The sequence below is a fragment of the Herpailurus yagouaroundi genome, unplaced genomic scaffold (genome assembly GCF_014898765.1).
Source record: "Herpailurus yagouaroundi ecotype Mexico unplaced genomic scaffold, PumYag 213, whole genome shotgun sequence".
Taxonomy (NCBI): domain Eukaryota; kingdom Metazoa; phylum Chordata; class Mammalia; order Carnivora; family Felidae; genus Herpailurus; species Herpailurus yagouaroundi.
In genome coordinates, this window is record NW_024412444.1 from 14,191,302 (window position 1) to 14,207,780 (window position 16,479).

The following is a 16,479-nucleotide window of genomic DNA, read 5'->3' on the forward strand; positions in this document are numbered from 1 at the left end:
GGGGCCGCCCCCGAGGCTCCCGGAGCCCGGGCCGGGGCTTCCGAGCCGCTGGCGCTTGAGCGCGCTGCAGCGCGGGGTCCGCGCGAATGCGGCGGGCGGCGGGGCCGGACTCTCAGGGCCGGGAGGGGAAGCCACCGCGGCGCTCTGTCCCTCCTGACCGGCGGACCCCCTAGATTTCGGGAAGGCGAGACTCTCCAGAGGCCGGGAGGCCACCCGCTCCCCCACGCCGACCCCCACCCCTTGGGCCGGAGGTGCTTTCGGGCTGCGCGCCAAAGAAGGGGCGAGGCGAAAGGAAGTCGGGGAAGCTCTGGGCGCCCAGGGGACCCCCCCCCCCGCCTCCCCCGCGGCCTCTCTGGCCGCTCCCACCGGGACCCAGCTGTCGGAGCCCCCGGCCCGCGCGCGACATCTGGGCTGTGACTGGGAACTTTGGGGGGCCCTCGCGCCGACCGCCAGGGAACACCGACCCGAGGGAGGCTGAGTCATCCTCGACCCGCCGAGCGCACCTCGAGTGGCCCCTGGCGAGCCGCGCGCTCCCGACGCCGCGGGGTCTCCGGTGCGTCCACCGCCCGGGCGCGCCTAGTTTGCGTGCCTCCGCAACCCGGGCCGTGCGCTCCTGCGCGCCGGTCGCCTCCAGCCTCCGCGCCCTCGGGCGGCGGGGGAGCGAGTGAGTGTGGGCTGCGGCTGCCTCCCTGGGGTGCCCTGCGAGAACCCAGGCCGGTGCTCCTGCCCAGCGGCCCCTGGAGAGAGTTACCCCAGCAGATGCTGGGCTTGATCTGAGTTGGCTGCGTGGGGAGGGAAGACCCAAGGCTCCTGTGGGCGGGTCGCGCTCCCACCCGTGGCTTGGCGCCGGGAACAGGCCCCACCTGGGAAACGCCAGGTGCGTCCCGCCCACGGGCAGCGTCTACAAACTCCACGGATGACTAACCGGTTATAATGAATTCTCCGCTTCTGTGCACACCTCCCGTCATTGGAAGCGTGCTAGCAGTTCCAAACTGAGCCAAGCGTGGCCTGACCCCGGGGCAAATGGTCCGGATGGCTTTGCTGCTCAAATGGGGGCCTGGAAGAAAATCATTTCCCTGCCAGACCCCAGAAGCCTTCTTTCTAAATGAATGAGTGAATGAGGGTAGGAGGGAAGCATATTAGCCCTCAACAGTAAAGCACCAGTCCGTTAAGTATATGGTATCTAAATGATAATAGCCCTTCACGCATTCCCTCACTCAACTAGTGAACTGTCAAGCATCTGTGTGGTGGGATATGTGCTGGAGATCCAGTAGAGAACAAATGACACCTGCCTCACAGAGTGGATGCCCTAGCGAGGGAGACAGGCTTTCCTCCTTATGCATTTAAATCATAAATGCATAACTATAAACTTTAACAAGAGGTCAACTACAGCGCATATGAAGAAAAAGTACCCATAGCATCTATAGTATTGTTATCCCTATTAACTGATGGGAAAATTGAGGCACAGCAAAATAATACAACTTAGTCATATGTAAGCAACCCCTGGACTGCTGGACTATATTAAGGGCCACTTGGGCACCAAGGTCACAATGACATTTTATAAAGTCCTTATGCTCTGTCACCCTGACCTGGGCAAACTTCACACGCATTCTGGGCAACTAGAGAGCAACCAGGAGAGGAGCCCTCGCACAGGGCATCACGGTCCCAGGAGGGTGGCATCTTGACATTTATAACCTTGGATCACTTTATTTATTATAATATGGACCACCTTAAACGGCATGATGCACAATATGTTTAAGATGAATCCCACTAAACATTTCTTACTCTGTCAAAAATAAAAACATTTAAACTATCTGCTACCAATAAATTCAGAGCTCGAAGTGTCACAAAGATTTGGGGTTTGTGTACCACATCAGAATAAGGAACCAGGAGCACCTTGCAATGCACCATGTGCAGCATTAGGCACTGGGTCCCACCTGCCATTTTCACCCAAAAGCCTGTATTTCAACACCCGGCTCTCAGTTGAGGCACTAAATCCAGCCAAATGAAACTTTTCACTGGCAGACTTGCATACTCTGTCCCCTCGACTGAGGATGCTGTATTTGTCCTATGACAACAAGCTGCTGTAGGGCTTTGAACAGAAATGAAACACGGTGAAAAATTTTAGAAATGTTCACCTGGTCCTGGTCTATGGAATGGACTCCAGAGGAGACCCCAAAGCAGCAGTTCTGGGTGGGGGAAGGAACATTGCCCCTAGGGGCATACTGAACATTTGGGAGTTTTCCATTTGTCACAATGACTTGGAATCCTGTTGGCATTTAGTAGATGGAGGGCAGACAGTCCCACACAAGGAAGAATTGTCCTCTGTCCCACAGGACTTTGAAATGACCCACTGGACATTCAGGTAAGAAAAAAACCTGCTCATCATTATCTGAATCTAGAACCTAAACTCATTTTATATAAAAATACAAAGGAGTTTTTGCGTGGTTTTAACAAGCACCAAATTTTCCAGAAATGTAACTGATGTGTAAATAAAGGGAAGGCTGTCATCAGTCTTGTTTAGAACCTTAGCCAGAGGGGTGTGTGTGTGTGTGTGTGTGTGTGTGTGTGTGTGTATTTGCTTTACCATTTTGGAAAATCATTTCTCCAGTGGTAACTGTGCTCACAGGTCCTGAATCACCAACAGAGCACATCTGTACCAGTCAACACTTGAGTGTGGCATTCACAGTTAGTCTGCATATAGGTGCAAGCTTCTAATGACTTTATAACATCTTGCAGTGTAATCATGCGTGTTTCACACAGTGAAACATCTCTTGTTTTATTATAAATTACTTTTATTTCTCTTCGATATTATCAGATAAATCATCATATTGATTTTTTTTTAATTCTGACTGAGTAGGTGATATTGTCTCAGAATTTCGTATCAGGATGGTAAAGAGGGTGCTGGATCTAACTGGGTAAAGATCTATTGCTCTAGATCAGAAACAGACACCTGCTGAAAGGCTGTAATGTTGCTGGTAGGGACACAAAATGCTTCACCCTGAAGGTGCAGAATGACAAATGCTTTAGCCTTTGACCTAGCAATTCCTTTTGTAGGAATTTATCTTACAGTCAGTTGCATCCATATACAGTTCTTCATTACTGTATTATCTCCAAGAGCAGAAGACTAGAAACAACCCAACTGGCTATTAGTACATGATTAGTTAAACATACATCTACACAATGGAGTATTATGCAACTATACTCCTTCAGCCCTTGGCTGAAGACCAGCTTCCAGCTCACCATCACCCCCCCCCGACACACACACACACGCACACACACACACACACACACACACACACACACACACTTGCACACACAGAACACATCTCTCCATCCCACCACACTGCCTGGCCCAGAACTCTATCATCTCCTCCCTAAACTCCTGTGACTGACCCCTAATAAGACATCCCTTCTCCTCTCGCCCCCCTTCAAACACATTCCTTCTTTCTACAGTAGCCAGAGCCCTCTTGTTAAAAACAAAAATCAGACCATAAGCATTTCCCTGCTCAAGATCCTCCAGTGGTTTCTGTTTTAAATTAACATGCAGACTCTTAACCAAGACCCCAAGGCCCTTGACTTCTGTCTCCATAAGCTTCATTTTCCCTCCCTCTCCCCACTGCTTACTGTGCTCCCGCCTATCTCCTTGGAATTCCTGGAAAACGCTGAGCTTGATCCCACCTTGAGTCTCTGCATGTGCTATGCCCTCTGCCTGGACCACTCTTCCCCAGATGGCCCCAGGGCTGTTTTGTACTGTACTCAGCCTTCGGTTCGAACATCCCCTCTGTGGGGAGAACTTTCCTGACCCTCCAGGTAAAGAGAAACATATACAGGCACACTCGCACACACACCCGTATGACTCTGTGCTTTTACCTTTCTCCATTTTTCTTCCTAGCAGTTATCAATAACCCATAGAGTGATTTATTTGTTTACATTGTGCCTGCCCATTGGGTGGGTCATGTCCAACTTTTCATCATTGTGACTGGAATGGCTTCAGCAAGGCCTTTGATATTATGAGGGCTCCATAAACATCAGCTGAATGGCTAGAATGGATGTCAGCTTGAAATTCCTTTCTCCTTGGGTCCCACCTGTTTCCTTCTTCCTCAGTCTGTAGCATCCACCTCACCGAAGACACAGAGTCTTTTAATAAGCAGTAGATTTGCTACGAAAGAGAGAATCAAGGAAACTGTTTTTCTTAGAATTCCTCAGTCACATCTCTGTGGGAGGATGCTGGTTGGACAAAGAAGAGGGGAGATGAGGAAGATTTCTCAAAAGTTTAAAGACACTGGGAAAACACCATGCAGAATGCTGTATTTTAAACAATCACAGGAAAGAAACTTATATGTTGTCTTCAAAATTCTATTTACCATACAACAGTGACCTAACTTCTAGCCCCACAGTGCTGCTCAGGGTGTGGATGTGTGCAAAGAGGACCGCTGGGAGCACACAGGAGTGCTCAGCTCTTAGGAGCAGTTTGGATATGTCTAAAATGCAGCCCTTGGGAAAGGTAGTGTCTGTTCACATACTGTCCATTTACTATGCCAAGGTTCCTTCCATGGAGTAGACTGTGAAGGCCACTTCATCTGACTTCAACCAAACTAGATGATCCTTTCAGACATCTCTAAGTCTCCCACTAAAGAAGGAGGGCTCTCGAGTCCACAGCAAAGAAAAAGGCAAAGGATGGGCGGGGGGGGGGGGGGGACTTTGCATCAAGATGTAGGAACCCCCCCCAATTTAAGAGCCATTCCCAACTCTGAGACGGGAAGGACCCAGAAAAATCAGCGGGCCATGCAACAGCTCCCCTGAACCTCATGATCTGTCGGCCCACAGATGTTAGAGGCAGCGAGTCCACTCCTCCTACTCAGGGGCATGAACTCAGCTTGCAAGCCTGGGTGCTCCTCCAGCTCTCTCCTCCCTGCCCATCCCAACCCCACCCCCTAGTACACTGCGAACCCTCATAGCTTTTTATTGATTAAAGTGATTCTGTGTATGTGTGTATGTACATACTATACACACACACACACACACACACACACACACATTAAATATACATTCTGTGTGTTTATACTATATGATATATAGCATATATTATATATGCATTATATATAACATGTACAATATATAATATAGTTTTTATATATAATGTATATACACACAGAATGTGTATGTAAATAATGTATATATACACATGCCTGTTCATACAGAATATGTCTTGGTATGAGTATATAATGTATAAGTATGAATGTGGGGGGGTCATCTATGTGACTGTGTGTGAGTACCTGTATGTGTATGTGATTGTATGTGTGAGTTTTTGTGTTTGTTTTTGTTTTATTTTTGTGAGAAAGAGAGAGAGAGGGAGAGACAGAGTGTGAGCTGGGGAGGGGCAGAGAGAGGGAGACACAGAACCTGAAGCAGGCTCCAGGCTCCTAGCTGTCAGCACAGAGCCTGACACGGGGCTCAAACTCCCAAACCGCAAGGTCATGACCTGAGCCGGAGTCAGACACTTACCCGACTGGGCCCCCCAGGCGCCCCTGGGTGAGCTCATAATTGCGATTTTTTTGTCCATGTATGTGACTGTATGTGTAAGTGTGCGTGTGAATGCAATAACCCTAACCTTGCAGTTGTCTTCTTTGCAAAAAGCAGTCTAAGGTAAGGCAGTTCTAGCATTCAATTGAGCGGATCCCTTTTTTTAACGTTTTATTTATTTTTGAGACGAGACAGGGAGAGACAGAGCATGAACAGGGGAGGGTCAGAGAGAGGGAGACACAGAATCTGAAACAGGCTCCGGGCTCTGAGCTATCAGCACAGAGCCCGACACAGGGCTCGAACTCACGGACCGCAAGATCATGACCTGAGCCAAAGTCGGCCGCTCAGCCGACTGAGCCACCCAGGCACCCCTGAGCAGATCCCTTTAAACCAACTTCTACCTTCATCCCCAGGAATGGTGGCCTCACACTCACACAGCCACACTTGCACACGCAGTGACACAGATTTTCAGCAACCATTCTCTGGGCAAAAGAAGAATGTTCCTGTGGAAAAAGGAGCGCTTAAAGGAACATTTGCAACACACACCATGGCTACTCTTCTGCTTTTGTTTTACATCCCAAACCTCGAGCAAAATGGAGGAAAAAAAGGGAAGTGTTCACACGTGACACACTTCTAATCATCTGAATCTAAAGTTGCCTGTTTTCAGAGAGGGCATAGACTGACTTTTGGAGGTTAGGGATATAAGAAAATGTCCTTCCAGGATTGGATCCATTTCTTTGAGAATACCTTAAGAAATTACAAGGTTTCTAAGTGTCCATCAAATAGGAACTGGTTAAATTAATCATCATATAATGGAATTTCATAAAGCCGTTAGAAAGGACAAGGTGACTTCTGTGAACTAACATGCCCACATGGCAAGCTGTCCATGATAATTGGCAGTATTAAATGGGAACAAAGCGGCACCTGGGTGGCTGTTTGTTAGGTGTCCAACTTCGGCTCACCTCATGCTCTCACAGTCTGTAAGTTCAAGCCCCACGTCGGGCTCTGTGCTGACAGCTGAGAGCCTGGAGCCTGCTTCAGATTCTGTATCTCCCTCTCTCTCTCTGCCCCTCCCCCTCTTGCACTCTGTCTCTCTCTCTCCCTCAAAATAAACATTAAAAAAAATTAAAGGGAAAAAAAACAGGTCATAGAACAATGTGTGTAGTATAAACCCATTTCTGTTTTTTTTAAAAAACATAAATATAGGTATAGATATAAGTATGGGTATAAATATATCATTATAAACCTTCTGAGTGTGTAAGCATGGAACACACTGGGAAGTCACACGCTGAACTGTTAATGCTGGTTACCTCTAGACAACAGGATGGGGAAACTGGGAAAGATTTCACTTTCTAATTTCAACAATTCGGTATTGTTTGAATCTTTACAAAAAGCATGGAGGGTAGAAGCCAGTATGTCTGGAGGTATTAATACAGGAAGCATATGAACAACACAGGTATTCCAAGACACCTTGTGCGTGATCACCTATTTTCAACATCATGATAAAGCAGCAAAAGAAGACCCATCAATGCTAATGAACGATCAGGGGGAGGAAAGGTCCCTCCTCAGGGCTGAGTCCTGTGTGGAGGAAGTGATCCGTGTCCTCTGGACATGACCAAGTCAGCAGGTGCCGCCCGGAGAGTGGCATGGGCAGTGCCACCCCCACCCCACCACCTCTAAGGCAGCGCGTACATTTGTGCTTTCCCCTCAGTGAGTTGTTTTCACTGATAACAACTGGTTTTGAAATGCTGAATTGCAATTATGCAAATCTCTATTACATGTGATAACACTTATTTTACTGATCATGTTTTAGGGACATAAGGTATTTAAATTCCAGGAATATCAATAATCAGAAAAGGGCATTGTTTTCTGCTACATAACTTTTATAGTAAAGATAAATATAATATTTGAAAGTTTGCATGAAATAGGTTTCAAATATATGTTGTAAAAACCTGTGCGTGAAGCCAATTTGGGGATGATCCACCCTCAACTTCTCAGCCCAGGTGAGCCTCCCCACTGCCCATAACTCCTTCCACTATTCAGTAAGGCTACACTTTGGAAAATAAAATGGTTTTTAAATAGGATAAATAAAATGCATTTAGGTTGGTAAGTGATCTATTTAAACACACACACAGGGGCACCTGGGTGGCTCAATCAGTTGAGCAGCCAACTCTTGGTTTTGGCTCAGGTCATGATCTTATGGTTCTTAGGTTACAGCCCCACGTAGGGCTCTGCACAGAGCCTGCTTGAGATTCTCTCCCTCTCTCTCTGCCCCTCCACTGCTCACATACGCAGGCCCTCTCTCTTTCTCTTTCTCAAAATAAATAAACTTAAGAAAAATTAAAAAACACATTCACATATTCTGAAGGCAAATGTAAGTGTGGATGAAATTAGCCACTGTTTTTGAGTGCTCTGTCTATAGTTCTGTCTCTCTCACGGACTAGAGCTGGCAGTAACTTCCTGTTGTGAACATAGAACTCTAAATCCTCCGCCCATTTAGACAGTTTCAAGGTCCCTTCATTGGATAACAATTTCATTCAATCATGATTTTGCATCTAAACATTTTCTATAACATGAGTTGGGGAGGGGTTGATCCCTCATCCCATGAAAATAGCCCAATTAATTCAAATATTCTAAGTTGTCAAATAAACAGAGTCATTTCCATAGTAGATCTCAGTATTCACATAGTTAAGGAGAAATGTTTTAAGTTAAGGACCATGGGGCCTAATCTCAAACTAACTTGTATAATTAAAACTCATCTGACAAAATTGTTTGTCATAAATTAAAGCATTTTTGACATAAATTAAAGCAACAATATCAATTAGTCAAAATTTTGTGAACCTTTGCACATTTTAATCTTAAGAATTTATCTTAGAGAAATAATTCACGAACACAAAAATATTTAGCTATAAGAATATGTGTCAGAATATTATCTGATAGAAAAAATAGGAAATCACTGAAATGTCTAAAAATTGGGTATTGATTAAATAAATCATGGTTGATTCCTGTAATATTATGCTGATTTTGAAAATGATGCTGAAGGGGGGACCTGGTGGCTCAGTCAGTTAAGCGTCCTACTCTTATTTCTGCTCAGGCCATCTCAGGGTTGGTGAGATTGAGCCCAACACTCTGTGTGGAGCCTGCTTGGGATTCTCTATCTCCCTCAGTCTCTGCCCCTCCCCCACTTGTGTGTGTGCTCTCGCTCTCTCTTGCTCTCGCTCACTCTCTTTCCTCTCAAAATAAACATTTAAAAAAATGATGCTGAAGACAATCTTAATTACCAAAAAAAATCCCATGATAAAAAAGAATAACTCATAAACATTTGTGTAACAATCCAATGCCTTAGAATATTAACTACCAATGAAAACATAAACAACAAAAAAAAGCTCTTGAAAGTATTTATTAGCAGTGAAACTGCTTTGGCATTTTTCTCTCCCTTTTTCCTTTAATCGTTTATTTTAAATGATAGAAGCAATGTGCAAACATAGTTTTTAAAATATTTCAACCAGTACAGAAACTTTTAAATATATATATATATACATATACTTTATTTTAATTTTTTAACATTTATTTTTTGAGAGACAGAGCATGAGCAGGGGAGGGGCAGAGAGAGAAAGAGGGAGTCACAGAATCCAAAGCTGGCTCCAGGCTCCAAGCTGTCAGCACAGAGCCCGATGCGGGCTCGAACTCATGAGCTGTGAGATCATGACCTGAGCTGAAGTCGGACACTTAACAGACCGAGCCACCCAGGCGCCCCTATCATTGGAACTTTAAATAGTATATCTGTATTTCAACTTTTTTATCTGTTTAGTCATCAGCTTAGCCATTTTTACAGCGCCCTTAACATGCAGCTGAGACTTTAAATGCCAAGGATTTGAGGGCGTATGAAGCAGTCTGTGTCCTGGCGTAGTTTACTGTCTGATGAGTTTATTAACTTGACCTTCCAATGCTGCTTTACCCAGTATCCTTGGACTCACCACAATGAGAGACGACTTTCAAATTCACGTATTCACCCTCCCTTATACACTTTCTCCTCTTCAAATACGAATATTTGAGAAACATATATATATATATATAACAATTTTTACATTGTCAAGGTTTATTATGTTTACATCTTATCTTTTAAGTCATTCTTCCAGGGCTTATTTACAGACTCATTGTAAAAACTGAGACCCAAAAGTCACATTTACAATAACAGATGGTTATGTACTTTATTATAATCAGTTTCTGTGAAATCATGCAGGGTGTTTGGACCCACAGAGAAAACAGACTTTGGGTAGGAACATGGCTATATCAATTCAGCCTTTTTTACTTTCTCAGAGAAACCATATAAAAAGCAACAAAGATTTTTTAAAATCCACAAACTTCATTTTCATCAAAATTTAAAGACAGATGTAGTCTGGAGCCTATAAAATACAAGTAAAGGCCAAAGGAGCAGAAACACTGCAGATGTTTATAGGGCATCATATGGGCATATGTATATGGCATTTACATATGACATATATATAGGCATGATAAAGGTCATTCACCAAAAACAACTATAGGTAGGTAAGGTGGGCAGGGGGATGGGCTAAATGGGTGATGGGTATTACAGAGGGCACTTGTTATGATGAACATTGGGTGTTATGTGTGATGAATAACTAAATTATATTCATAAAGCTAATATTATACTATATGTTCACTAACTAGAATTGAAATTAAAACTTGAAACATTAAAAAAAATTAAAAAACCACCAACTACAGATAACATATTAATGGTGAAACATTGAATGCTTTCCCCTTCCAAATGGGAATAGGCAAGGATGTTCACTATCATCATTTCTATTTAACACTGTACTGGAATTCTTAACCAATGCAATAAGGCAAGAAAAATATTGGAAATAAAGAAGTAAAATTTTCATGATTTGCATATAAATTGATTATATACATATAAAACCCTATAGAATCTAATATATATAATATATAGATAATATAGATATATTATAGATGTGTATCTATAGATAATATAGATATGTTACAGATATGTCTATCTATAGATAATATAAATATATTATAGATAATATAAATATATTATAGATAATATATATATGTATATAATAAAAAATTCCAAAACTAATAAGTGAACTTACCAAGGTCACAAATACAAAATCAATACATAAGAATAAACTGCATTTCTGTATATTAGTAGCAAACAATTAAGAATGAAATTTTAAAAAATAACACAAACAACAGGGGCGCCTGGGTGGCTCAGTCAGTTAAGCGTCTGACTTCGGCTCAGGTCATGATCTCTCACTCTGTGAGTTAGAGCCCCACGTCGGGCTCTGTGCTGACAGCTCAGAGCCTGGAGCCTGCTTTGGATTCTGTGTCTCCTTCTCTCTCTGCCCCTCCACCTCTTATTCTCTCTCTCCCTCAAAAATAAATAAACATTAAAAAAAATAACACAAACAACTAATAATAAATCTAAGATGTGTAAAGTCTCTATACTAAGAACAACAAAAAATTCTTGCAAGAAATTAAGGAAAGCTTAATAAATGTAACTAAATGTCCATTTTCCCAAAACTGATCTCTAGGCCCAACCAAAATCCCAGAAGACATTTTAACAGAAGTTGAAAAGCTGATTCTAAAAATGCAAACAAAAAGAACCTATACTAGATAAAATGTGAAAAAGGAGAACAAAGATAGAGGACTTTTGTGATCCAACTTTAAAATTTATTATAAAGGTACAGTATCAAGACAATGCTATATTGGTATGGGTGTAGACATAAAGATAAGTAGAATAAATAGAGAGTCTGGAAATAGACCTATAGTTACAAGGTCAATTGACTTTCAACAAAGATTCCAAGGTAATTCAACGGGGAAAAGAAGAGTCCCTTGCACAACTGGAATCCATATGTAAAAAAATGAGCCTCAGCCCTTGCATCCCATTGTATACAAGACCAACTCAAGTGGTTTATAGATACAAGCCTAAAGGCTAAAACTAAAATTTCTAGAATATAACAAAAAGCTTTATTACCCTGGTATGGGCAAAGATTATGCACACAATGAACACTAACCAAAAAAGAAAAAGATGATGGTCTGGACTTCATCAAAATTAAAAACACCTACTGTTTGCAAGATAAGACAAGAGAAGACAATATCTAACAAAAACATCTAGAATATGCAAAGAATTTCTACCACTCATTATTAAGAAGATACACTATTTACAAATGGACAAAAGATTTGAGCAGACATTTTACAAATGATGACTTATGGATGGCAAAGAAAACATATGAACTAATGCTCATCATCATTATCCAAAGGGAAATGCAAATTTGAACCCACAATGAGAACACCACACACCCACTAGAATAGTTAAAATTGAAAATCCAGACAGTACCAAGTGTTGGTGAGTACATGGTGCAATTGGAGCTCTCCTATATTACCGATGGGACTGCAAAAGAGTACAATGATTTTGGAAAATGCCTGAACAATTTCTTATTGTTATAGGAAGACACAAGCCTTCCCTATAAACCTAGAAATTCCTAGATACTCACTCATGAAAAATGGAAACACATGCCTACAAGTTATACACGAATGCTCCTAGCCTGGAACTGAAAACAGCCCAAGTGTGTTAATAGGTTATTCGATACACAAGTAGTACTATATTCAAAATACTGAAATACTACTCAGCACTGAAAGCAAACTACTAATAGATGCTACAAGCAACGTGAGTGAACCTCAAAAATATACTTGAGTGAAAAAAGCTGGGTACAAAAGAGTGTATATGCTCTCTGTGAAGTCCAAAAGCAAATAAAAACCAGTCAATGGTGACAAACCCATAAACACTTGCCCAGTTGGAAGGCATTGGATAATTTTCTGGAAAGGGCACAAAGATACTTTGAGGGGTGAAGCAAATATGCCACATTTTGTTTTGGGTGTTGTCTGCACAATACTACTGCCAAAACTCATAAAACTAAACACTTAAAATCTGTGCATTTTATTGTGTGTAAATTATGCCTCAATGAAAAAAAAATCATGATTATTAGATTTCTCTGTATAATATTGTTGCCCAATTTTCAAGAGACACTGATGGACTACCTTGCATTGTAGTAACTGTCTTTTTGTACTATGACTGTTTGTAACCTTATGAAATCTTCATAAATGTGATCCACTGCAATAATAGAGTTGTGAAACATTTAAAAATGACAACCAGAAGATGCGGGGGGGAAATATTTGTAACTATCTTTCAGACAAAGGACTAATCACTCTTAGGTGTAAGAATTCTTAAAAACTTATCTTTAAAATACCCTAAGTTACCAAAGTGAAGACAACTTTACTCTAGGAGAGGAGTGCTCTTGTCACAGTGGGTTTTCCACTCTTGGGTGTAGCCACTTGTCCTGTTTCTGGTGTTGTTTCCATGTCTAATGGTGGTCTGGACAAATGGAGGGAGGGAGAGGGAAAAAGATCAGTAAGAAAGGGAGGGAAGAAAGTAAAGAAAAAAAATGGATACAAATCTATGCTCTGAAAAAGTGCTGGAGGGGCGCCTGGGTAGCGCAGTCGGTTAAGCGTCCGACTTCAGCCAGGTCACGATCTCGCGGTCCGTGAGTTCGAGCCCCGCGTCAGGCCCTGGGCTGATGGCTCGGAGCCTGGAGCCTGTTTCTGATTCTGTGTCTCCCTCTCTCTCTGCCCCTCCCCTGTTCATGCTCTGTCTCTCTCTGTCCCAAAAATAAATAAAAAACGTTGAAAAAAAAAAAAAAAGAAAAAGTGCTGGATAAAAATATGTCAACATATTTATAACAGGGAGTGATATTATGGGAGATTTTTTTCCTTTTTATGGATTATCTGTATTTTTTACAATGACGGTATATTACTTTCTGCTCATTTATAGGAAATGTTATCATGCAAATGAGAACTATTTCTGGTGAACCTATTATACTTACAAGTACTTTAAATAATTTTCATGAAGTTCAGTTTATGAGTTGAAATTTTATTCCTTCAACAGGCAATGCTTTTATTATTCATTTATCCCCACCCACCCACAGAATACGGATGAATTAAGAGAGCTTCATGAACTTTTACTTATAAATGCTGCATAATTTTATATTCCAACAGCAGAGAATATCTTTTAAAGTCATTTAAATTTACCTAACTTATATTTGGAGTTTTATTCCACAGTTTCCATCAGAGATGGTGCTCATATTGGTTTCTTAAAATACATGTAGAAAAGGAACCCACAGAAAATTTATTTGTCCTTTAAAAAAAGCCTTTGTATTATATTTCAAACACACATAAAAATAGAGAATTCTTTAGTGAAACTTGTATAACCATAACCTAGATTTAACAAACATTTTGCCATATTTGCTTCATCTTTTAAAAAAGAAATTAAACATTGTGAGATTTTATCCCCAAATACTTCAGCATGCATTTTTTTTTTTTTTTTTGTAAGAGGGAGTGTGAGTAGGGGAGAGGAGCAGAGGGAGGGAGAGAGAGACTCTCAAGCAGGCTCCATGCTCAGTGTAGAGCCCAATGTGGGGCCCAATCCTAGGACCCTGGGATCATGACCTGAGCTGAAAACAAGAGTCAGATCTCAACTGATTGAGCCACCCAGGTGCCCCCTTTCCTTCAGCATGCATTTCTAAGAAAATGAGGACACCGTCTTACATAACCACAAAACTATTTTCACACTTAACAAAATTAAATATAATTTCTTAATATCATGGAATACTTAGACCATATTCAGAATTTCCCCATGTGTCCCCAAAATGTATTTTGCAGTTATTTGTTAAAACCGAGATCCACATAAGGTCCAACTGACCATTAAATTTCTAAACTGTAGTCTTTTTATTTTTTTTTTTATTTTTATTTTTTTTTAACGTTTATTTATTTTTTTGGGACAGAGAGAGACAGAGCATGAACGGGGGAGGGGCAGAGAGAGAGGGAGACACAGAATCAGAAACAGGCTCCAGGCTCCGAGCCATCAGCCCAGAGCCCGACACGGGGCTCGAACTCACGGACCGCGAGATCGTGACCTGGCTGAAGTCGGACGCTTAACCGACTGCGCCACACAGGCGCCCCTAAACTGTAGTCTTTTTAAAATCAACAAGAGTTTGCATCATCGCCACCACTATTTTCCTTTAAAAACATTTTTTTTTCATAATGTATTGACTTAAAAACACTTGGTCAACTGTTCCAAAAGTGTTTTCTGGCAATTTACACAATGGTTTGAGAAAACCACCAAAGAACTCACTGCAATAATCATCATCTCTGAACGTAACATCAGATTCGTATTTAACATCCAAATGTCGCAAATCTTGATCTTGGACATCAAGAAGGTAATGTGGGTGGGGGGAGAGAGTCGGGGAGATAGCAAAAAAATGTCTTCAAACTGGCATACAAATAGACTGATTTAGATCTGCTCATCTTTTGTTCTATAAGACCTGATATGGGGAAGAAAGTTGCCTCGCCTTTAGAACCTCTAAACCTGGAAGAGACATCACAATTTCCCTCCTGGCCCAGAGGAACATGAGCTTAATGTAGCTTGCAGGAAGCCTGATTTCAGCTGGCTTTCACACCCCCAGAAGGAGTTAAAATGTGAAAGAACAGCACTTTTCCTTTTAAGAGGCCTATCTTATCACAGGCAACAGGGGTAGGAGAAAACATTTTAAGCTAATGATGTTTACAGCTAACCAGATCTGGTTGAAGAAATCCGCTGGACTTGAGTTTGCAAGTCTCATTTCTTATAAGGTCCATTTATCTTAGAATGCTCAACTACCAGAAGTACCCTGCCTTTACATTTCTCTGAATATTAAGCTAGACAATGAATTCTTCTCCCAGCTGGTTAACTATCTTTAACCCCCCCGCAGGCTGCTACGGTATTGTGTGTGTTAACTCAACTGCATTACAAATTCTCTAATATTGAACAACCACCACAACAAAAGAGACAAATATTAAGTGTAATGAAAGGAAGGTTGCTAGGGAGATTTTTATACGATGCAGCCAAGAAAGTCCTCCCTGTATAGAAGGAAGAAACCTTAAGTCATCCAATGCATAATAATTGAACATCCGCTGATGGAGTCAGACACCCATCTCTATACTAGCCTGGAAGAGAGTGTGGTCCTCCTTGCCAGACCTGGCTCACACGCCCACCCCGGAGGTCAGAGGTGAAGGAAGTCAACTTCATCCAAACCTAAAGCTAAGGGTGGTAAACAGAGCCTTCCCAAGGAAAATCAGAAAGAAGAAGGGATATTGGGCAGGCAAAACCAACAGATGGGCATCTATAGACCAAGTAGTAAATGAAAACAGGACTCCACAGACATAGAGAAGGGGTCATCATTGGTGTGTGTCCCCTCTTTCCAGTCAGCTGGCCAGGCCCCTAATATTTCATAAGTGACTAGCCTCGGCCCTTCTCCCAATAGCATCCATTCTTTTAGGACTCTGAGTCTATCAGGTTTGTTGGCCTATTGGGCAGGTCTCAGGGAGACAAAGTGCATCTTATAAAATTATCTCCAGCAAAGTGCATTTTATAAAATTCTTAATGGAATGTTGTCATGGAAAGAATGTTTTGGTTCCGATCCCTGGCAACACATCGTCGTTCAGTCTAGGATGTTGTGTCTAGGATGTTCAGTCTAGGATGTTCAGTCTAGGATGTTCAGTCTAGCTTCGGTGGGAGAAAGCGTTCATTCTTGATTTGGTTTTTCTAGATGTTGGGAGGCAACATAAGGAGCAGCCATTTAATTTTTCAGCAAAAAAGGAAAAGACAGCAGGAAGTGTTTTCAAAGACTTTATTTTCAGGGGGGAGTGGAGTGTGCAAAATGGTAAAGGAGGTCAAAAGGTACAGAATCCCCGTTACAGAATAAATAAGTCATGTGGGTATCTGTACAGCATGGTGACTATAGTTAATAATACAATATTGCATATGTGCAAGTTGCTGAGACACTAAATGTTAAAAGTTATCACAAGAAAAAATGTTGTCAT

At 41.9% G+C, this 16,479-nt stretch overlaps 1 protein-coding gene across 1 annotated transcript in view; it reads right to left on the bottom strand.

The window, feature by feature from the left end:
- The window catches only part of CACNA2D3 (calcium voltage-gated channel auxiliary subunit alpha2delta 3), an 864,056-nt gene extending 863,573 nt beyond the window's left edge, over window positions 1-483 (bottom strand). Inside the window, exon 1 of the mRNA XM_040454466.1 lies at window positions 6-483. Within this exon, the coding sequence (XP_040310400.1) occupies window positions 6-483 (478 nt within the window). The remainder of the gene's footprint in view (window positions 1-5) is intronic.
- Window positions 484-16,479: the final 15,996 nt, after the last annotated feature.